This window comes from Cylas formicarius, unplaced genomic scaffold (genome assembly GCF_029955315.1).
Source record: "Cylas formicarius isolate icCylForm1 unplaced genomic scaffold, icCylForm1.1 PGA_scaffold_12__32_contigs__length_19106922, whole genome shotgun sequence".
Classification (NCBI taxonomy): domain Eukaryota; kingdom Metazoa; phylum Arthropoda; class Insecta; order Coleoptera; family Brentidae; genus Cylas; species Cylas formicarius.
The window spans coordinates 13012094-13035859 of NW_026844225.1; the positions used below are offsets into that span (position 1 = coordinate 13012094).

Consider the following 23766-nt stretch of genomic DNA (forward strand, 5'->3'; position numbering starts at 1 on the left):
AATTTTCGCAGACCTCTCAAAAAAATTAATCTTATAATTGACAATTAATCTGTGTGATATCATTCTCAGTTGCGAAATTTTTGAGTGGAAAGGAACATTCAAATAAATTAGTGTTTTCCATAACTAGAAGATATGATTTAATATGAAACAAATTTTATTTTAATCTCTTTTAAAATTATTCAAGTTAGAAATAAAAAATAACACCTAATATAATTATTATTTATTAATCTAGTTGTTTTTTATCTGCTATGGGAACAGGTTTTAGTTAATCACAAAATTCGCGACAATACTTTTCGAAAAAGTGATAATTAATAATTAGCAAATATAAATTAACCTATATAATAGTTTACTGTTCATCATCAGTTGCGAAAACTTTTTCTTTTCGTAACTGTATCAATAACACATTTCATAACGTCAACTAGTTTTGAAAAGTGTCACTTTAAATCATTAAGTGCTATCGGCTGACGTTCTTATAACGCATGATTTTTGCTTCTTACTCTTTGAGATTTTTGCTCATAGAGGTGGCAAAGTATTTTTTTCGAAAATTACACTTTAACTCCTAATTTTTTAACTTACAATAAGACACGGTTATTTTTTTTTAATGTAATTTGTTTATTTTAAGAAGGATTGGGATTGTAACGACTCATATTTTGAACTATTTCGTACAGATAATCTCCTGGGCATAAAGTGGCGCTGCCTTGACGATGACCTATTATTGTGTAATTTTCGGCAATTTTTCCATTCTGGACGCCGCAGTCGGTCAATGCTTTTAACGAATCCAACTGGATTTGTACGGGAGGCATTACTAAAAAATTTAGGTATATCGAATAAGCTCTAAAATTTTATACTTTTACTTTGAAAATTTCCGATCAAGCATACGCCGATGCTTCTGGCGTTGAACTTGGGCACGTGAGCACCTTTCCGTCCCCATCCGCGTCCTTCGAAGATGGTACCCTCGGTTCCAATCTAGAAGTCGAAAATTGAACTCTTTTCAAAGATATTATAATAATTTTTACCAGAAATTGATATCCTATATCATCCCATTCATTGGTATCCATGTGAAAGTCTTGAATACCTTTTACCATCTTCAGGCAACTTGTTAGGTTTGTACAATTTTGCGTGGCAGAGTGATGAACCACAACATAAGGCGGAGGATCTATGGTCAAGGGGATTATTTCCGTCGGTGCTTTTGCCTTCCATTCGGACCTTGATACTATTTTGGGACAGGTGCCTGTTTAAAACGAATTATTGGTTAGTACAATAATAGTAATAATATTTGCAATGATGCGGGCAATAAATAATACATCTCATTAATTTGACTATTTTATTTTATAAGAAAAATATTTGTTCGAGGGCCATGTGAAACGATTTTACACGGGGCGCGGTTCAAAATGGGGCATCGTCTTCAATATTTCTTGGAGTTTATTTCCGGGGCAATCGGTGGATCCTCCCTGCCGATGCCCTATAAGTCGATAATTCTGATCTATTTTCCCTAAATCCGTTCCGCAAGAAATTAGAGATCTCAGGGCGCTTATTTGAATGGATGACGGTACATTATCTACAATCGAGCAGAATTAACAAAGAGTGTTATTCTAAAATACTAGGAAAACGTACTTTGAAAACTACCTATCAAACATATCCCGATGCTACGCTGGTTAAAGGATGGGAGATGCGCTCCATGAATCCCCCAACCTCGCCCTTCAAAGATCGACCCATCACCACCGATCTAAACAACCACGAGTTTATATGGAACTATTACACAATATAGTGATTTTACAAATAACTAGTTTTGGCCTAATAATTGAATTAAAAAGATGTGCTTCCTGCAGTACTAAATTTACTAGTGCTATGGGCCATTCTTAGATTGTTTTTTTTTTTAAGCGAAACACACGAAACATAGACAGTATCAGTGCATTGTTTTGTCAAATATTGATTTTGGAAACATCGTTATGTCTCGTATATCTCGATAAACCATTTATCACTCGATTCCAAGCAAATTGGAAAATTTTATCCACAATGGGAATCCCAGCGATTACAAAAATTGCGACATGAGAATATAAAAGCGATAAGAAAATTCCGTTTTGAGAATCGGTCTCAGCGTTGAAACTCGTTTGTATAAATGACAGAAATCCAAAGATTTGGATGATTCTTTCGGAAATTGGATAACAATAGCTACTTCTAATAAATTTAAAAAACGATTGAGTTCTAAATTTCTTATAGCTTAGCCATTTAGACTCATTCGTCGACTACCATGAAAATATTAGAAAATAAACTCTATATGAATGAAAATGATTATTTTTAAGTTTTAAAATGGACTTTTTAGAAGTGTTAAACGTATGTTGCATATAAAAAGGTGACAGCAGCAGCTTATAGAGCAGAGGTCTCCAAACTTTTTAGCCAAAGCACAGGGCCAATTCGTTTCAATTATTTGTTTGTTGTTAAGGAAAATTTAGCATTAGTCACAAAATTCTTCTCCTACAAGTAGTAATGAAAAGTGTAAAGTCAGAAATATAAAAAAAGAGCCTAATATAATTATTACTTCTAAATCTGCTTGTGTATTACCTGCTATGGAAACAGGTCTTTTTTGATGTCAAGATTCTCGACAATTCTTTTCGAAAAAGTGAAAATTAATTCAAATTTTGTAAAGCAATACTAAGGAAGCAGCTTAATTTGCAGTATCTACAACTATATTCGTAATATATAAAAAGCAAATACAATTTGGACTATATAGCGGTTTACTTGTCATCATCAGTTGCTAAAAGTTTTTCTTTTCGTAAAAGTAAAAGTAAGACATTTCATAACGTCAACGAGTTTTAAACAGTGTTTCTTTAAGTGTTAAAATTATAAAAAACAATCAGTCTTCTTTTTGCCTCCTACTCTTTGGGATATTTGCTCATAGAGGTGAGAAAGTGGCAACATAAATTTATTTTTCAAAAATTAGACTGGCAGTATGTTTTCAATCCTATAGTGCAGCAACTTTTTAGCCAGAGCACAGGGTCAATTCATTTAAATTATTTATTAATTGTTATGCTTGACTTACATTTTCTGCATTTTAAGCTTTTTATTAAGCGTTACTTAACAACATGTGGCAAAAAGGAAAATTTTTATTAAACTTTGAGTTAATTATAAACCTTCAGTATATCATTTTACATTGCCCATTTCCAGATTAACACATTCACGAGATCTTTTATACACAATTGAACCGGCACAAAACTATTTATCTGCGAAAGCACTGTACCTACCAGGAAATTGTATCCGATGTCTTGCCAACCTTTCGTGTTCATGTGATAACTTTGAATATTTTTCACTCTATTTTTGCAAGCTCCTGCATCAGTGCAAGGAGGAGTTTCAGAATGATGAACCACGACATAAGGGGCCGGATTTATTTTTAATTTAAGGGTACTTTTGGCAGGTTGAGCACCCCATTCTGCACGCTTGTTTATATTCGGACAGCTACCTACGAAACTTATAACTTTTAACACTGCACAAACAGTTTTCACCACCGATAGTTTTATCAGTACACGTAATAATAATGTATAATAATTTATCATTTACTTACCCATTGCGGTATAGGGAATTGCAATTGCTAATAATATAAAAGTGTACATATCGTTCGGCTTGAAAGGTTTTGCAGTACTGATACTGAATATTCGGCATGCAATAAAACACTCAACCGATAACCTCATATCATTATTTACATGGCTATGGCCTCTTTAACAATTGGTAAACACAAGAATAGGTTTGCATGCAAATTAGCATTTTGTTTTGCTAATAACATCCATTCAATGACATAATACGTGCACCAACTTAAAGAAGAAAAATTATTTCGCTTATTGTTACAATTTTTCTTTTGTGTAAAGTCTTTAATCATTTCACGGATATATATATAATATTGCTGCGATGGTATATTTCGCTATTAAATCCCACTTAAGCGCAAAAATATTTCATTATTACCTTGCTGCTGCACACTGTAAGCTCATCTCTTAACTTTCCGCAAAATCGGTGGCTTTAAATTATGATTCGTGGTCGTCTGCTTAAAAAGCTATTTTTTCTGTTTATTTTAAGTGAGTTTTGTGACTGTACGGGAACGAGCAGGGTAAGAAAAATGCGCCTTTATTTGTTATTGTTGTTCATGATATGGCATAATTGCAGCGCTATTAGTTAATTACTTTATCTATTAAACTCATTTCACTTTGTTCCGGTTTTCCTTTTTACATGTAAAATATTAATTTCTCTTTATTTTCTATTACCGTCTAATGACCTGTGTACGGGGTATCCCATTCTATGCAAAGGAAATTCCCCCTATTATCTTATCTATTTGGTAACATGTCAAAAACTGTTGCTCAGAATAAGTATACGAGGTCAGATCAAAAAAGTTTCTGTTTTTATTTTATAGAACAAACGTGCTGTATTTCGAGAACAAGTCACTCCCGAATTGGGCGGAAAAATTCCAGATTCTGCGTTTCTTCCGGAAAGGCTATACACCAATCGCTTAAATAAAAATGGCATCTACACTAACGACGGGGTTTATTTTCAAGAAAGATATCCCGATAGAGACCACAGCTATAAGTTGTATCCACCTTCTACGCTTAAGGTAAAAAAATTGTTTTAAACGAATATTATTTTTCATTGAATATCGTATTAGCTAGAAATAGAAAGGGACAACCGGCACGTCTCGAAACCAGGAAGGTATTCCAATTCGGAAATAATCGATACGACGTACCTAGTAAGAGAACCAGTACGTCAAAAATTAATTCCACAAAATCTCCAAACTAAAGACTTGCCATTTTTCCCAATTCATTTTTTTTCAATTAAAAACGATTTGGAACATCACAGGACAGTCGATAAAACTTCCGAAGAAACAGCGGTGATTTTGGAAAACAATCGATCGATCGATTTACTGAAGTATTGATTTTTAGATTTTCAACGAATTTTTACCGCTCTTGGAAAGGATGCACGAACTAGACCAAAAATGAGATATAGTGACGAAGACATTTTCACAGAAATCTATTTTTACAATAAACCGTTTTAATGTTACCATAGTTTTAATTGTTAGGCTTTTAAATTGTCGTGGTTTCAAAAACTTACCTTATTGCAGAAACTGAAAGGAAAATAACCGTTCTGTTTGCGAAATGCTGAGAACGTTGCCCTCCCTGCCATGGGTTTGGCGATTCAGGTGGACGTTTATCTTGCGTAATCTATCATTGAAAAGTTCATATCGACCAATTTCGATTGCCTTGCACTAGTTAAAACCTAGTTTTATCTCCGTCAGAATGCTTTTGAATACAGCGGTAATTATTTAGCCCTTTCTTTTTTTATATAATCGCTATTTCAGAATGAAAGAATATAATTGGATTTCTCAGACTACCCGTTTCATTACGAGTCTGGTATATATATTTTTTGACATAAATAAATCTTGAATTTGCGATTGCTTCATAAATTCGTTACAGATATTATGAAACGGATTGAGCATTTGTTCATTTTGGTTTCGGAGGGAAAGTTTGCCACATGTGTCTCGTTCTTATCGCCATTCCGTCTTCGTATTTGGTGAAGCGAATTCAGTTTTGTGCGTTGCTATGAATAAGCTTTTGATAATTTTATCTGCCGCACTAGTGGCGTGTGTTAGCGGTCTAACAATCGTAAGTGTATGTGATTTGCCATAATCCATCGCTAATAATTTAAAATTGCGATTAGAACGCGGGTTATTACGACTATAACGACTTTAACAACCACGCAGTACCGCAACAGAAGACAAAAAAGGAGAGAGAACAAAAACAGGACTTCAGCAAGATCCCAGGCACACCGGGTGTGGACTATCCCATCTATCATTCCGTTCCTCACACTGGGTTTTCTTGTAAAAATGTACCGGCCCTTCCTGGGATGTATGCCAACGTAGAAACCGGATGCCAGGTGTATTAAGTATAAGAAATATTAAAAATAAAACGCGAATTAATTTTGGTTTTAATTATAGGCGTATCACGTATGCAACGACGGTAGAGATGGGGACCAAGGTTCGTCATTTTTATGTGCCAATGGTACCGTTTTTAATCAAAAAGAGTTTGCCTGCGACTGGTGGTACAATGTCAATTGCCACGAAGCTACAAATCTTTACAGGTTTGTTAAAATCAAAATTTTGTCAAATTTTAGGTTTTGTATCGTTGTTTTTTGTTCAAAGCTAATACTTACCTTAGTAGCTATAATGATTTTAAATCTCATCGTTTAGATTTAAACCAAATTTAGTTCCACGACATTCTGAAAATATATTATATTTCTGCTCTGGTTAATTGTGCAGAATGAGTTAAGTTAATTATCTCATTTTTTTCAAAAACTATGAGAAAATGGTAAATTTTGTTTTGACGTCCTTTTAAAATTCTTTTACTTTTTATTCATATTAATACATAACTAAAACTAATAGTTTTTCCAATATTATAATTTAACTAGTTTTCTAGCTTTTATTAATTTTGGCAATTGCAAAAAAATTACTATAGTGCCATTATTTTTAAAGGTAGATCACTAATATTTAATATTACCTATATTCGAAGATGACGTAAAGGACATATACAACGGAATTTGAATTAGATGCTACACGGTGTTCAAAATAATCGAATATATTTGGATCATTTTTAATTTTTTTTTTAGTACTTTTTAATACTTCGCGATTTATTTTGTCTATTCCAATATTTACCCTTGTTTCTCTTTAAGGCTATTGCTATATTAGGTGCCCATGACAAAACTATTAGCCAACAGGGCTCTATTAAGATTAAAAATTAACAGGAAAAGAAGCGTAGATAAGCAAGAGACAGTTATTATTATTTTCTCGTGACTTAGAAAAAAGAGATGATGAACTTTACTTAATAGTTGGCTAGCCCTGTACATAATTTTTTTTTGCACCTTTAAATTTGATGTTAACACTTAGATTGCTAATTTGTCCGAGAACACACATAATTGATTGCATTCCTTTCCAGGTTGAATTTGGAGCCAGGCAAAAATCCTTATTATCCGACGCCTAAACCTGACGACCAAAAAAAACTCTTAATTATTGCCAAAGATTATTAAGTTGCGGTATTTTATTGTTATTTATTGTCTAGCGTTACTAATGTTACTATCGCTTAAATAAATGCCGCAAAATTTAACAACTTTATTTTTGTAACAAAATTAAGATGCTAGAAATCTCTGTCGAATGATTTCATTTCCGGACTAATTGATCTTCCCGTCACAGCTAGTATTTCAGGAAATCTTCGTAATAATTCTGAATATTGCCTGCAATGGGAAGGATGTGAAATATTTAGAATTTTTGTCTCCGTTAATATTTACCTGGTGTCTGGTAACGCGTAGATGTCTCTCGGTCTAGACAGGTGATATCTACATGTACTAGTTTTATTTTGCCTCGGAACAATAGCCGAATGAGCTATAGATATAGCCGATTCTCTCTGAAATATTGCAAAATGAACGTTTTTTTCGTACGCTGAATGAAATGTTTCGCTTACCCGTTTGCTTTTCCTCTCTTTGGGTAGTTTGGGTAAGCTCTCGTTCATAGAATCTGAAACAATTCTTGACAACAATTAATACGACAAGTGCATTTAATTAGTCTCACTAATGCTAGTTTTAATTCTTCTCTCCGTCATCTGAGACTTTTTATTTTCGATCTTCGGAAAATGGTAGATGTTTTTGTCTTGCGAGTTGTCTTCGCCCAATCCGGAATCAGATTGATTTTGATTGAGGAACGTCGATCTGAGACGATTCGAGTTTGGAAATTTCAATCGCATTTCGACATCAGGCGCAACTTGGCCGTAGGTGGTAGTGCCACTTACAGTAACTGTCCATTCACCTTAAACATAGGTTCAATTAATTTCGAAATATTTATTAATTTAATCTGTAAATCTAAGATTAGCAGTTAGACTGAAATAAACTAAATCACGTGAGTTATAGATACGTAATTATTGATTCACTTTTCTTTAGTGACTCTGAAGGGCCACATGTTCAATTTATGTTTTTGTTTACTTTACTTTACATTACACTGATTACTAAAAATATTACAAAGTTACTTCTAGGCAGGACGCAAGGGGTAAGAAATATTTTTCATTTATTGTGAAAAGATGGGGTAATAAGGTTTGTGTTTCCCTCAGACCAGAGAGGTTTTTCGGTAATGATAATTATCCACGAAGGAAAAAGTATAATTTCCGATAGTGCAATAGATAGATAGAGAGATTCATTTATCGACTACGTTTCGTACAAAAGGGACGTACAATTGTAGCAAGTCAGAAGTGATATTCAAGTGCAATAAAATCAAATTAATAAATAACATAAAGACACACATCTAATACAAACAAAATTAGACAGTACTATACAGTTTTATAGCGCATCGATACCAGTGACAGTGTCAATGTATGCTCGCAGGGAGTAAAAACAATGACGTTGTAGAAATTCTTTAATAATATTTTTAAATTTTCTATTGCTCATCTTTTTCACGGTACCTGGCAAAACATTGTACAATTTCAGGTTCAATGAGTTGTTCTCAGATTTCCTCAGTCTAAACCTAGGCCGTCTAAGGAAATCCCCCGAACGAGTTGAATAGGCATGGCAATCGGAATTAGCGCTAAAGTTTCCTTTCGTTCTCTGTATCTCTAATAACTGGTAGTAGATATAGATGCAAGGAAGGGGCATCACTTTGAATTTTTTAAAACAAGGTTGACAATGGTTCCTATATCCTATATTAGCAACGACTCGAATGGCCCTTTTCTGCATTCTAAAAATCTCCACAGCAGCTGAGGAATCACCCCACAGTACCGTGCCATAGCATAAGTGTGAATGCAACAAAGAAAAATAGACCATAAACAGAGTCCTTGTTCCTATCAGGCCTCTCAGTCGTCGAAGAACGAATATGTTGCTGGACAATCTATTTTTCAGGTCTGAGATATGTTGTTTCCAATTTAGACTATCATCGATCCTAATGCCAAGCAACTTGACGGACTGTCCACTATTTACCAAGCAATTGGAGGAAAACGCAATACTCTGGGTCTTGTCTAAATTTAATTTAAGATAATTATTTTCGAACCAGACATTAGCCCTGTCCTCCAACATGCCAACCCTAACGGACAACTCCTCGATACTCTTAGCAGATGTAGTGAAGGATGTATCGTCGGCAAACATCACGCACTGATTGGGGGCCATGAAATGATAAAGGTCATTTATGTATATTGTAAATAGTAGCGGGCCCAGGACGGAACCCTGGGGCACCCCGCTTACAACTGATTCAAGTGATGAACGGTCATGCTGGTATTCTACAAACTGCTGTCGGCCCTGCAAGTAGGACGCTATAAGATCTAAAGGCAGACCTCGTATACCATATCTGTATAGCTTTTTAATAAGAAGCTGGTGAGAAACACAGTCGAAGGCCCTGGAGAGATCACTCAAGGTCAAACCAACTAATTCACCCCCCTCGAGGCCCTCAACTATTCCACTCACAACTTTAGACACTGCTTGGATCGTCGAACACCCTCCCCTAAATCCAAACTGACCAGCACAAAGACATTCGATCTTATTTATATAAGAAGTTAGCTGATCTTTTAGTAATGTTAGTAATGTAGTAGATCTTTTAGTAATGATTATCGCTAATGCAGGCACAAGCAAATGGCAAATCAAATTATTGTCTAGATTATTCAATGAAAATTTTTAACGTTCCTTTGCTTTAAGAATGAAATTATTTCTAAAACAATATTTCGTATTGCAAAATATAATCTAGATAGCATTTTTTTTTAACTTGAAAGTATATCGATATCTTTCTCACTTTTTCATTAAATTAAATTTTTGTAGCAACTTCTTCTTCTAGAAGATCAATATTACTATAACGAAATAAAATATCACTTTAAATAAGGTTAGGAAAAATTGATGAAATAAAAATAATAATAATAGAATTTGTTTCTTTAATAGCGTAGTTTCTTTAGAAATGAAAAGTTACAAAACTATTTACCTGAATTTTTACTACAAGTCTCGTCGTTGTTCCTAAATTTGCCCTTCCTCTGGAAGCCGCTCTTCTTGAATTTTCCACCGGATGACATTTGGTTCTTTTTTCCCTCACTGCTAGACGATAAAGGAAAATGATCATTGTTAGACGCACTTTTAACTTTGTAAGTGGCGTCGCTTTTTGCTGAGTCGTGTTTACGACTCAAGTTTCCATTTATATCTTTATTCGTATCCACGTTTTCGTTAGCCTCGCTGTTCTTTCGACAATGTCTTCCTAAATAAAACCATCTAAATGTTTTTGTTATTTTTTTTTTGTTAGACTACTTAGGTTAATTGTTGTGCTTGGTACTTTATACAGTGCGAAGGTAATTACGATTGTTTAGAAATGTTAATACCTTCATCTGAAGTACTGTCTGGCGTCTTCATCGCATCCTTACGTACTGTATAAAATGTTATCCAGCCCTTAGGAATCGAACACGAGGAATCTTCCGTAGCGGCCATCATCATAGGCGGCGATTCTTGGTTTATGTTTTTAAAGTTATCGTTTTTATCTCTCGAAAGCGTCGTTGAAAATTCACTCGCATTGTCTCGATTGTTATTATTGTTAGTATTGCCGTTTTCTTCGGACGACGACTGAATCGACGCAAGTTCTTCCGGAATCACTTCGAATTTCTGAAGATATTTACCCGTCGCGGGCGATTTTGGTTTATTTTTGGCGTCCTCGTTTAATTTCTCTGAGGTGCGATCATCTAGACCGTGATTGAGGGTGTCGATTAAAATATTCGCGATTAACTGATCGATTTTCGGATCTCGAATATCCGTTTGGACGTCTAAATACACAGGCTTATCGAACGTTTTTTTTGACTGACCGTGATGTACTGCGATTGGAATTTTCGACTTGTCTCTCGGAGATCTTCCGCCGGGCACCTCAACACATTCCATTATTTCCAATATTTCTATTCTCTTGTGCGTGCTCTTGTACTCCGTTTTTTGGTGCGTTTTCGTATGCTCGAAATCACACAAATACTCTTGCGGTTCGGAGGATTTGATTCTGGCTTTGGAGGACCACGATCCTTTTTTACGAGTTGCGTTTTCTCCGGCATCCGATTTCGTCTTTCTACCTGAATTATCAATTTTCACTGTCTTTACCAGGTCTATTTTAGGAAGCACAGGTCTTGATCTTTTCCTATACAACGAATTAGCACTGGAGAGTTTAGTCTTGGCATCGGCTACCGCCGCACCTATGCTCCCAAAACCAGAAGCTGATTTGATTTGTTGACATTTCTCCTCCCTCTTCTGCTGCCTTTGTTTCAACTTCTCCCTCACTTTCACCGGAAGCAGTTCCGACACCGGCTTCACATCTTTCGTCTTCCTCACTTCGATGGGGATGAAAAAGGCAGCCGATTTCTTCACCGAAGTTGCACTTGTCCTTGTCGATCCTTCAGGTAATAAGTCGAAAACATCCATCGATTTTCCCACCGGTTTTTCGTCGTAGTTTACGACGCGAGGAGAATTGAAATCTTCTAAACTATCGACGAAACTAGCACTATCCGATTCATCTTTATCTTCGTCGCCTGCTGAGGTGTTCACTTCCATCGAGGAACTTCTCGGAAGAGCTGAGAACCTAGGAACTACTAATTGGGAAGCTTCGGTTGGTTTACTATAGGGGCTTCCGGTTTCTATGTTACTAAGGATATAGTTTTTAATTCGCTGACTGTCGGCGGATGGTACACTCGAGCCCTCGGTCTTAAGAAAGAAACTCGTGGGTGTTTCGAAATCAGACGTCATGGTGTTTGCTAAATGTATTTGCTTATCGGCTTTATCGTCAACACTCGTGTCGGCAGTTCCGATAGAAATTTTATCGGCAGCACTCTGATTGTTATTAGCGCTAATGGTAGCCGTGCTAATATTGATTTCACCAGGCACAAGCTCGTGGACTTCTTGCATAATTTGATTGAAAATAACATCTAAAGTCTTTTGGCTTAATTTTACATTTGAAATAACGTTCAAATTGGTAACCTCCTGGGTCTGGACGGACGACTCTTGGACGGACCTTTGACTCTCGGGCACTCTATTGGAGTTTTCGTCATTGAAAGCACTCGAAGCGATATTTGACGAATAATAATTTGAGTTGCTGTTCGCATAAGCGGAATCCGAATTATCCGAGCAAGTGGTAAAACTTGAGAAAGTATACTTTGTCGTGCTGTCTCTACTATACTTCCTCGACTCTGGAGGTAGTCGTAGAGGCGGCACTTTAGAGTTAATATTGCTTTTCGATGGGCATTTTTTGGGACTGCTATTGATATTCCGTATCGGAGAAGTTCTAGAATCCCACCTACCGCGTGAACTGTGTTCTGGACTGGAATGGCAAGAATTTAGAGACGGAGTCGAACAGAGCTTTCCCCGCGTGTGCTGCCACTCTTGATAACTGCCGGTTAATTTTGACTTATTGTTGGTCCATAGTCTTCTTAATAGTGTCGATTTTCTTATAAAATTCGAATCTTTTTTTCTAGTTAAGTTGGAATCGCTGCAAGAGCCTATGTAATCATCCAAATTATAAATTCGGGAATCTTGCGAATGACAACGTTCTTGTGCTAAAACGTGCCTTAAAGTGTAATTTCAATTACGTTTAGAAAAATCGAATATAGGTGTTGCGGCTTACTTTCTCATCACAGTTTCGGGTGCGCTTAATCTACGTCGCTGCAGAATTGGTGAACAGGATTCGGTTGTCTGCGTTGAAGATTTTCCGGAACCGCTTTCCATACTTTCAGATTTTTTTATTCTGCGAAACACGGTATTTTTTTAACACGCCGGAAACAACAGTTTTTAAACTCGAAATGTGCAAATGCGTCTGCATACCAGGTATCCATCCCATCGGGTTGCAAAAACGATTAAGGGAAGCAAGTGCAGCATTTACTAAATTTAAAATCGTCTATAGCGTGGAAGCGTTGGTCAAGAAAACCAACAACATAAATAGAATGGTAACAAATGTAGAAGTGTTCAATAGACCGCAGAAACTGAAAGAATTAATAGGTAAAGTCTGTTCATAGATATAAGAAAGTGACTAACTGATACGAATTAAGGAAAGACCCGGGCAAGCTGTAAGAATGAAATATGGCCGAAGAGCTCCGTACTTTGCTTATGTCTATGCTTAAATCTAAAATAAAATTAAAAATTATTTTTATTACCTACTTAAATTACTTAAAATTATTCACATATCACTATCGCTATCATCGCCTGTTCTAATTATTATTTATTCTATATTATTTGCAATATGGATATACGATTGTTCTGCTTTTTCTATATGTTTAACAGAATTTGCCCAACTTTGTGGAGGGATGTTAAAAACTTCGGTTTCTATAAGTTTGAGGACATTGGTGTTAACACGGGGAAAAACATTGTTACGACGAATGGCAGATTTCAGTTGGTGCCAAACATGTTCAGTGGGATTAAATATACAGTGGTAAGGTGGAAGCCTTAAAACTGTATGCCCTAGATTGTTTGCATAACCATCACAGCCGTATTCCTTTTGTAGGTTCAAGCTTTTTAGAACCTCAATTAATTGCTTTTTGGTATAATCTTCGTGAAAATAAATGTCGTTTGGACGGTTGCTTTTGTGTCACATGAGGAAGAGGTTTTAGTCAACTGTCTACTATGATAACTTGCATTGTCCATTACAATGGCGCTATTAGGAGAAATGTTTGGAACTAGTTTGTTTTTAAAGCAACTTTCAAATAAATCAGCGGTGGTGTCTTCATGGTAATCCAGAGAAGAATCTTTAATATTTTTCGTAGACAGAGAAAGTCCATTTGGAATCCAACCATCTTTAGCGCCAGCATGCAAAATAGTTATTCTTTTACCTCTTTTTGATGGCGCGTTTGTTTTACACTTAGCAGGGGTATCATAAGTGTCGAACCATACAGTTGATGTTGGAATTTTCGTCAATGTGGCCGGTTCTTCTAAAGATGCTTGCTTGCTGGCAACACGTTCAACGAGAGTCAAATAAACATTGTTTATAACTTCCTTAGTCTCAATAGAATAGTGTTTCCTACATTTGACTCACACATATTTTGCATAATTTGCACACGCTGTATTACACACGAAATAAGAATGATTACTAATTAACTTAAACTAAGTAGAATACCAAACCAAAGAATATTGAAGACAGGTAGGTATAAAATTATTTTCTATTACGCCACCACAATTTTATCTGAATTTAAATTCCGAAACTTTAGGTAATAATCTTGTTGCATTGTATGTTAATGACCACTCTTGGATAATCCCATTCAAAAGCAATTGGTCACTTTCTGGTATCTATGAACAGACATTATTATTAAGAAAAGAAAAACCTGCTACTTGGGAATATTCAAAAAATTCATTCAACAACTCCTCTTAGGAGGATAATGCTTTAGGCGGTGATATTTTGGTTGACAAGAAAATTTACCACGTTACGTACGGTTTAAATAAGAGAAGCGATAGATTGGGATAAATATGAGCAGAAACTATTTTTATATTAAAGCAATCGTTATAATTAAACTTACCTCTTATTTTCGGGCGATTTCCAAGCACTTTGAATAGTGGTTAAAATTTCGTCCAAATTCAAAGTTTTCCTCGTCCGGAAGTTGAACAGTCCTGCGGTAGAATTGATCGAATTGAAACAAAAAAAAAATGACCCGCGCAATTCGAAATTATAGAAAAGAAAACCCGTGCATCGCAATGAAAACGAAATGTTCGTGATAGAGTAAAAATGAACCTTGTGAGGGTCGATATTTTGCCTTAGCGAGACTGATCCATAGTTTATACCAGTGGCAGCGCTGTTTCAAATTCCTACATTTAATTAGAATTTCAATTATAAAAAATAAAAAAACACAGCACGAAGAGTATTAACAATTACTACAAACAGAAAGATTGGCTAAAAGATGTGGTGCTATTCTTATACAAAAATATATATAAAAAATTAGGATGTTTTAATCCAGTGTGTGGATAAATTCAGAACAAACTACATTTTTTAAGTACAGCAAATATAAGTAAGGGTGTAAAAAAGAAATGACAAGTTACTACCAAACTAACTACCTAAACTAACCAAAACTAATTAAAAAAAAAAAGATTGTACATTCCGATCATTTGAATTTTTATTTTTTCTAACGGAAGGTATTTTGTTGCGAGTGCTAGTCTCACTAAATAATCATTTATTACTAATCCGCAAGGTAACGCGCTAATAACTGAAACTACGCCATTGAATATTATAGAACGTGAAAGTGCCTAAATAATACAAGCTGTTTCACTTTGTAGAACGGTTTTTTCGCATTCGACGCCATGCTGATGTATGGTTTTGGTTCAGATTTTCCGCGAATTGATTTTTTCCCTAGAGGTTAAATGTCTGCACAATAATTTATAAATAGACATTATTACCCCGATGACTAACCGAGAGGTGTACGCAGACAACACGGCAAATTTCATGTTCTTAACAACACAAATTACCAAGCAAATTGCTTTTTAGCAGGTTTTACGACTTAATTTTTGATCTTCCTTTAAATATCAATTTAATACGTAACGTAAAAATACAGCAATAGTGCGATGTTACTGAAAAAAAATTAAATTTTTGAAGTAAATCAAAAACGACATTTTGGACGCTAAGAATAACGCTGTGTTAATTTGTGCTTTCTGGTTTTATAATAATAATAACGTTTTCATTCTTGTATTTAAAGAGACGAGAGAAAAAAATGTAACAATATTTTAAACAGGGGACACATATTAATAAATAAAATAACAGTGTTTAATTAAAAAATCTCAAATTATTGTTGCCCCTCAATCGAATTTTCTGCAATTTGTAACATAAATAAAATTTAATCTCGAAAACGTATTTCTTTCGATCGCGTGGTTAGTTTTTAAAATAGCAAAGAATTATAGTATACCTTTCTAATTAACATCTCCGCACTTGTGCTCGCAAAAGTCACTATAGTTCAGGCATGCTTAAGATTTGAACAAGAAACTACCAACGCGAAGCAGACTCTAATGAACAGAAATAGTTATACGGGCGTAAAGCAGATGTAATAAAAAAAACAAAAAATTAAAATTCTTCACCTGCAACGGTTTTAACAAGATTGGTTGAGGATCGTTTTCTGTTGAAGTCTTTCCACTTTCGTCGTATGGGTGACGAAAATAGAAAATGCGAGTCCAGACGTCTGGACGGCGCCAAATCCGTATTTTCTTCGTTCGCTGGTCGTATGGAAAACGGCGGCGACAGGCAGAAAACACACAATGGGGTGCTGTTTTCAACCTAAATAGGGGTATTCATTGAAAATGACTCCCCGTCGTTATTGCGGTCTTATCGATTCGTTTTTTTTTTCATAGCGGCTAATTAATGACTGTGGAATTGAATTTATTTTAGTTCACTACAATTATCCGGAAAAAATGTTTATGTATCAACGTTAAAGATATATTTTAAATAATAATAATAAGAAAGATGTACAGTATTCATTTATGGATCTATTTTATGAATCTATTTTAATAATCTGATAAAAAGCGGGTAAAACCACGACTGTCTAACATCTGTTATAAGGTTTTATTTAAATTACTTGTAAAAAAATAGTATAAATATTACTATTACTACTATTAAATAACTTCATGAAGTGCGTTTTCCATTAATGGCAAAGTATTTGTTTGTCGGAGGATTTTAATATTTTTTTTATTGGATAGATAGTTAACAAACTAACCAAAACTAACAAATAAAATTACTGGAGATATAAATAATATACCTGCGTATAACATAAACTGTGAATTTAAAAAATATCCATATTCATTTCGAAAATAAATTAATATTCGCACGCTTGTAAGGTTTTATTTACACTTAGGCGCGGGCACTACTTTAAAGCTTGGCTATGAAATGGAAAATATTTATACAAGCAATAACAACAAATTAAGAAACATTTCGTTACCTGGTAATTTTTTTTTTCTGTCATTTTTTGCTATCATTTAACGTGGCCATCAAACGTTTAATTGCGGCTAATATCTAAGTAATGAAAATGAACGCTCCGGTGATAAGCGAATGACTAACAAGTGTTGCTACTTGCATTATTAGACGTAAATAAAAGGCGTCCTGTATCACCCTGTGCATTACCCCAAATTTGAATTGAGCCTATCCGAAAATAAAATCAATATTAAATTAATTTATTTCAAGGTTTTCACTAATAATCATCTACTTTCATTGTGGTTCAGAAATTCGTTCCATGTTTTTACTTATTAAAGATTTCAACGTTGAGGACGTGGTTATTGTTTATTTATTGCATTTTTAGTGAGAATCCCAGGGTTATAGGATCGGAATTCCATTTTTAAACTAAGACCACAAGAATTAAAACAGACGTTAAGTCATTGCGAGTTTAGATGCTTCTATTTTAGATTCTATGGCGATTATTTCCAAGCTTGCCGTTCTATGGTTCTAACCTACAAAAATTTAAGAATGTAAACAATTTACTATGTTATTAATAGTGTTTTGTTAAATCAGAGATGTCCAAATCCGAAGATGAATTTTGGAACAGCAGCAACCATTCGGGATTCAACTTTGATGACGAAGAGGTGAGCTTGTTTATAATCATATACGAACGCTGACGTATTTAAATATTTCAGGATACTGCCCAAGTTATTGATGACTTTGTATTTCACTCGTCTGCAGAAGATAATTCGGAATTTCCAATTCATGCAGTCATTTCAAAAAACTGCTTAGATCTTGGTAACATCAGGAAACTTTATGGGGTTTAATTTAATCACAATAATTTTGCAGTGTTGGATGATATTCAATCAACAGTTGACATTGCTGTACCACCAGTTGATGAAACTATTAAGAAAATGGTGAATGGTCATAAATACACCCTTCATGTCTATATCAAATTTCAGGATAAAATGAAGCTCTTGGATCAGGCCTTAGACACATATGATGGTGATGTTATAATTAAAGTTGGTGGCAAGATGTATTAAAGTGAATATTTTCTAAAACTGCAAATTTTAGGTCATACTACATTTAAAGAATAACCTGACTCCTAACATATTTTATCACCAGCTCTCGAAACGAAAAATTGCAATAAAACACTTCGGCTATTATTTAATGAGCCACAACAAATTTGATGAACTAGCGGACCTATATATGTAAGACATTTAAAGTAAAAATATCCAAAGGAGATCGAGACCAAATAGGCCCCCATATTTAGGCAGCTAATATTAAGCTCACTTCCAGTGACTTGCACATTTAGCACATCTAAAATTGCTATTCTACTAATTTAATTAATAAGTATTTAGTTTGTCAGTTTTGGTGATTTCTTACCTTAGTTTGTGTGGATTGCTCCTTTTTAGACATCATATAAATGGGTCTCCTTTATATATAAGTAACACTGTTTTAAATTAATCTTTTTAAATGTTTTTTTTATAAAAAGGGCAACTGGAAATACCTCAAAGATGGTGAGTTCTTTTTCAACCCAAAAAAACATATTAAAAATATTATTTTTTATGCAGAAGGAGCTGTATTATTTAACTGGATATGGCATAAATAGTAAGGAAATACTGTACAAGAAGTTGGATCAGTTTATGATGCAGCATTTGCAAAAACTCAACAGTAATGATGACAAATTGGAACTTTATGAAAATATGCAACTTATTCGTAAGTTCTTTATATTGTATTTTGCATTGTGTTAATTGTCAAAATTTATAGAATACCAGATTAAGAAAAATTGTGGTGCTAATTCTGTTGTGGAACAACTTGCAAAGTTGTGTAAATCTGAAATTTCTAGCCAAAATTATTTAGAGAAACTTCAGGAATTTAAGAAAAACTTTAAAATAGACGATTTTACGTTTGAATGGGTCTTAATGAATTGTCTAGCGTCAATGAAGCTTTGGAGTCATTTAAGTGATGCTTTTATTAAAACGGTAAATTTTCAAATTTTATTAATATTCCATTATGGAACAGTTGCTTAATAACTTAATATAATAATGTACTTTGCTTTTGCTACTGTCGTTCAGAATTTGTTTTTCTAGAATTGGTTGACTAAAAAGAATGTCCTAAAAACAGTGATAAACTCTGATGTCCTCTTCCATGGCTTAAGTCGACACAACCCTCCGAAAGATGTTCTGGAACAATATTTATCCTGTATATCTGATACAGATAAGGCATTGTTTTTAGCTCAGAAATTTCAGTGCCATAACTTTGTCATTTTACACTATGTGAGCCAGAGAGACAGAGTTGCCTTAACCAATTATAAGGAAAAAATTCTCCCACAAACAACTGAATATTTTCTCATAGAAAGTTCTTTGCAGTCCACGGTATTTTATTTATATTTTTTGTTGTATTAGTATTTGTACAGCATTTCATGTTGCAGGACAAAAAATGGAAAAATTGACCACTTCTTATGGGTTACTCATATTCTTTTGTCTTAAATATTTTTATATCCATTATATATATTTTTGTAAACAATTTTGTAAGGATGTTAAATAAAAAACTATATTAAATAAATTAACAGTTTGTTTGAAATAGGAAAGAATAATACTGATACATGTACATGCCTTCAATATGTCTTAAAATAATATTTTACACTAATTGAAACAAAATGCAATAAATAATATTCTTTTCTAAAAATACATTTTCAGTTTGACTGAAAAATACAATATAAAAAATATATTTTAAACAGAATGATTGAATATTTATACACTATTCTAATTTTCAGGAACTTATCAATTAGAGAATAACATCGCGTATTATTGATGTGTTGTTTAGTATTTACAAATTTATTTGTTTTGGATGCTAAATAAAAATTGATTGTATATTACAAAATATCGAGATAAAACAAACTTGGAAATTTCAAAGTAGAACATTAAACATACTATAGGAATCATTGGTAATTATAGACAAAATAAGTTTATAATAATGCCATTTACTATTGACGCAAGTATTGTTGGTACTGACCATAAAAAATAATACTTATAAAAATTCTGTAATATTTAAATCTACAAACGAAAATTGAATCGCGATATAAATGCAGTTTTTTTTACCGTGAAAAATTAAGTGTGTCTCGCGCTCCTTTTCGATTACTTCACTCAATTATTGCCCCACTCTTAATACATTTAGAATCATATTTCAATTATTGCACTGAAATTGCAAAAATAAATATAACTTATCACAGCGCTAAGGAGTATCTCGGTCCGCTGAATCTGACCGACCTGGATGGGGGTGGTTTCTTTTTGGTGGTGGCTGCAATGGAAACAGCCTATGTTCAGAAGGCCAGTAAATTTGCTTATCTGTTTCGTCCATCGCCGACAAAGATGTTAAGGACATCGTGGGTACAAATTGTTCTGGCATCCAATCGAATGAAAATGCGTTTCCCGTTTGTGTACTGGGTGTTGCAGTTGGTGTTGGTGGAGTGCTTCCCACATAAGGGCTCAGTTCTTGGTGACATAAATCGGGCACTTTTTGAAGGGTATCTGACCATGGCGGACTAGGATTCCATTGATCCATTAATTCGTGGGGATCGACTTTAAGTAAAGTTCTTGGTCTTTCGTTGAAATGGGAGATGACCAGAAGACCACTCGTGCCTCCTCCATGATCTCCAGATGTTTCGATGTTTGCCACGTCCAGTTCCAAATTCTGCGGTTCCTTTGGTTTTCTTTTGCTGTAGCTGTAATCGACAGGTTCGGAGTCGGCTCTTCTATGGTGATGGTGATGTTGGTTGTGGTGCGCGTGTGTGGTTGCAGTGTGGTGCGTTATTTGTGGTTGGAGGGCTACCGGCATTGCAGCTAAATGGGGATAAGTGGTAGCTTCGTGTGCGGTCGCAAAATCCACGGTTCCATGTCCGCTGTGTTCGGGGTAGTATAACAGTCTCGAAGAATGTCCAACATCATACGTTAAGCCATACTGAAGTTTATTTTGGACGGAATAATAATGATACAACCAACTATTGCTCCTCATAACTGCAGCTTCGGCATCAGTTAACACTTGGTTCGTACATACTATAACAGGTTGTTGGTTACTTTCGGAACTTTCTTTAACTTGAAGTACGCAATGCATCCATAACCATTCACCAGAACGTCGTTGGAATTGCGCGAGCAGAATGCAGGATCTTTCTTGTTCCGACTGGGTTACTATAAATCAATCGATAACGTTATAATAAAAAAGGTATAGCGGCAAAGTTGAACAATGAAAATCAACTCACTGAGTCTATGCTTCGTTTGGGCTTCGCGAGTACATTCCCAATGTAGCAGTCGGTACCATGAGACCCCCCGTAGTTCCGATCGCGGAAAGCCCAGGTAAAATTCGCCGCTGAAAAAAGAAAAAGTAATTCAAAACTGGCATCCGACTCGACGCTTTCCGCGGTAAATTTACGACTTAAATTTTTAATATTCCGGTGGTTTGTTTTTTGGTTTTTTGGATAAAAGAAGACGTTAAAATGCCGTAAATACTGTAAATAACGTATTTAGTTATGATAATTACTTGTTCGGACACTTAAACAAAATGACTTTAATACTTTTTTACAGTGGGGCATCTAAAATCGTATTAATTTTTGTCCACAAAGTTTTGAATAAAATTCTTAAAATTTTATAGGCCTATTCCAAGTTCGATTTCAACCTAATATTTTTTCTTCCGCATGGACCCTTTTAAACGAAAAAGAATTCATTAATATGCCAAATTGTCTTTACTATTTTCGTTTTTGAAGAATTATGAATATTTTCAATATGCGGTGCAAATTAGTCATATAAAAAAAGAAAGGACAAAGACACTGATGTTGCGATATTGAAAAATTACTTACATATTTCAATTATTGTCTCTGTATCACTTGTGCGATTAAAAATGTTATATTTGGATTCGAAAAAGCTTATCATTAATTTCCCAAATTTTATTATTTTTGTTTTTCAAAAATTAATGATCGCGATACACGTGTGGTGACAAAGTCTTTTCGCGATAACCTGAAAAAGAATGATAAATTTTGAATCATTTTTCAGAAAATATAATCACTTAGCCGATTAAAAAGAGCGCACTTTATCTTGTTTTGATTTTTGCAATCGAAGGGGTCCAAAATTAGGAGTTAGCAGACTTAACACGAGTTTTTTTGTATACAAGTAATTAGTATGTTCCATCGCGCCAAAAAAGTAATATTATTGACAAAACTATTGTCTGTTTTCCGGTCTATTATTCTATTTGTCCTTTTGGATCCCATTAGTCGAAAAGTCTATTCAATTTCATTATTTTTGTTTATTAAAAATTGATGTTTGCGATACACGTGTGGTGAAAAAAGCTTTTTCGCGATAACCTGAAAAAGAATGATAAATTTTGAATCATTTTTCAGAAAATATAATCACTTAGTCGATTAAAAAGAGCGTACTTTATCTTGTTTTGATTTTTGCAATCGAAGGGGCCCAAAATTAAGAGTTAGCAGACTTAACACGAGTTTTTTTTGTATGCATGTAATTAATATGTTCCATCGCGCCAAAAAAAGGAATATTATTGACAACTATTGTCTGTTTTCCGGTCTATTATTCTCTATGTTCTTTTGGGTCCCATTATTCGAAAAAGTCTATCCAATTTTATTATTTTTGTTTTTCAAAAATTAATGTTTGAGATACACGTGTGGTAGAAAAAGTTTTTTCGCGATAACCTGAAAACGAATGAAAAATTTTGAGAGCGTATGATGATTTTTGGAATCGAAAGTGTCCAAAGTTAAGACTTTGCAGACTGGCGCGCATTTTTGTACATAATTAATATGTTCCATACCAAATAAATAATATTATTGACCACGTTAGTATCCGTGTATTTGCCTTTTGTTTGGCGGCCATCTAATTAAACGTCGATAACGGTACCGCAGTTCTATTACCCCTGCGGGGTGTGCCGCACGGCACTGTCACAGGTCCGAGGTGCATCGGAACAGCGGCATGTGCTCTATGAGGCATGAGGCCGCTGGCTTGGGGCTTTTGTTTGCCAGCGCGATAAATCAACGTCGGTTCGTGAGGCTGGGGCGGTCCAGCGGGTCACCAGGTCGCGGGAGAGCTGGTGACATTCAGCGCGATAAATCACGTGGATGCCGGACGAGCAGACACAACGGTCGAAACTAAAATTGTCGCTCGATCGGGGGGGAATCCAAAGAAATAATAACAGCGTCGATCGAGGCCCGGGTGCCTCAAATAATCGATGGCTAAATACAAATAATGTGAATTTTCAGCTCATTTTAGGACTAAAAGCCACAGGATGTGAAACTTTACTGCTTTACTCGAAACTGGTAGCATCAGTTGTAAAGTTATGCTTAATTGGAATAGAGCTACTAAGTTTAGGAGCGTGTCCCGTTTTAATATACAGCGTGTTTAAAAAAGTTCAGTTTTTAAAAAAACAAAAAGGGTTTTTTTTAATTAATTCAAATATCATCTCACAGATTTGTTTGAAATTTGGCAACGTTGTTTCTAGTGATAAGGGACTGATTTGGCCCTAGCTAACTAACTTTCTAAACTTTATGGATAAAAATGTACGCCACTGATTTTAATTTAATTTCGATACTTCCCGGAGATAGAGCGACTAAATCTATTAGTTTTTCGTATGTTGAATTGTTCTCATTCGGTTATTATCGTAAAAATATTTTTCAATATTCCAACAATATTTGCGAACAGTTAGACTTAAAATAACTGAACATTTCAGGTCGGATGCAGGAATTTAATCTTCTCATGAACTCTAACTTTAACACCCTGTATCTTGGAAACATTGCATTTGCGGACCTATATTTATGGGAATTTCTATCATAAAATAATTTACGGTATCACACCCTGAGTATATTTTTATTT

At 34.7% G+C, this 23766-nt stretch overlaps 5 protein-coding genes across 7 annotated transcripts in view; 2 read left to right on the forward strand and 3 right to left on the reverse strand.

The window, feature by feature from the left end:
- Window positions 1–264: 264 nt before the first annotated feature.
- LOC132695778 (peptidoglycan recognition protein 3-like) lies at window positions 265–3686 on the reverse strand. Its single transcript, XM_060660235.1, has 7 exons — window positions 3560–3686; window positions 3243–3457; window positions 1615–1726; window positions 1373–1558; window positions 1017–1231; window positions 855–966; window positions 265–805 (listed from the first exon to the last, which is right to left on the reverse strand). Exons 1-7 carry the CDS (start codon window positions 3684–3686, stop codon window positions 618–620), a joined length of 1155 nt encoding a protein of 384 aa, XP_060516218.1. The 3' UTR covers window positions 265–617.
- Window positions 3687–3963: 277 nt separating this feature from the next.
- Window positions 3964–7096, forward strand: LOC132695779 (uncharacterized). The gene is made up of 8 exons (XM_060660236.1): window positions 3964–4096; window positions 4397–4594; window positions 4646–4905; window positions 5336–5387; window positions 5460–5639; window positions 5695–5910; window positions 5972–6114; window positions 6966–7096. The coding sequence occupies exons 1-8, from the start codon at window positions 4016–4018 to the stop codon at window positions 7054–7056; spliced, it is 1221 nt and encodes a 406-aa protein (XP_060516219.1). The 5' UTR covers window positions 3964–4015; the 3' UTR covers window positions 7057–7096.
- A 26-nt stretch (window positions 7097–7122) lies between these two features.
- LOC132708573 (uncharacterized) lies at window positions 7123–16962 on the reverse strand. The gene is made up of 10 exons (XM_060680966.1): window positions 16902–16962; window positions 16048–16243; window positions 14505–14595; window positions 12626–12745; window positions 10359–12568; window positions 9971–10237; window positions 7595–7828; window positions 7488–7540; window positions 7315–7430; window positions 7123–7260 (listed from the first exon to the last, which is right to left on the reverse strand). The coding sequence occupies exons 1-10, from the start codon at window positions 16923–16925 to the stop codon at window positions 7164–7166; spliced, it is 3408 nt and encodes a 1135-aa protein (XP_060536949.1). The 5' UTR covers window positions 16926–16962; the 3' UTR covers window positions 7123–7163.
- A 149-nt stretch (window positions 16963–17111) lies between these two features.
- On the forward strand, window positions 17112–19436 carry LOC132695501 (spermatogenesis-defective protein 39 homolog). Its single transcript, XM_060659785.1, has 9 exons — window positions 17112–17538; window positions 17590–17692; window positions 17744–17916; window positions 17969–18105; window positions 18390–18414; window positions 18469–18613; window positions 18665–18879; window positions 18988–19272; window positions 19329–19436. Exons 1-9 carry the CDS (start codon window positions 17470–17472, stop codon window positions 19347–19349), a joined length of 1173 nt encoding a protein of 390 aa, XP_060515768.1. The 5' UTR covers window positions 17112–17469; the 3' UTR covers window positions 19350–19436.
- Window positions 19437–19695: 259 nt separating this feature from the next.
- Window positions 19696–23766, reverse strand: part of LOC132695659 (PAS domain-containing protein cky-1) — a 58015-nt gene continuing 53944 nt past the window's right edge. For all 3 annotated transcript variants that reach the window (XM_060660049.1, XM_060660048.1, XM_060660050.1), the window contains 2 exons: window positions 21156–21262; window positions 19696–21084 (listed from right to left, as the gene is read on the reverse strand). In XM_060660049.1, the coding sequence (XP_060516032.1) occupies window positions 20132–21084; window positions 21156–21262 (1060 nt within the window). In that variant the 3' untranslated portion in view covers window positions 19696–20131. The remainder of the gene's footprint in view (window positions 21085–21155; window positions 21263–23766) is intronic.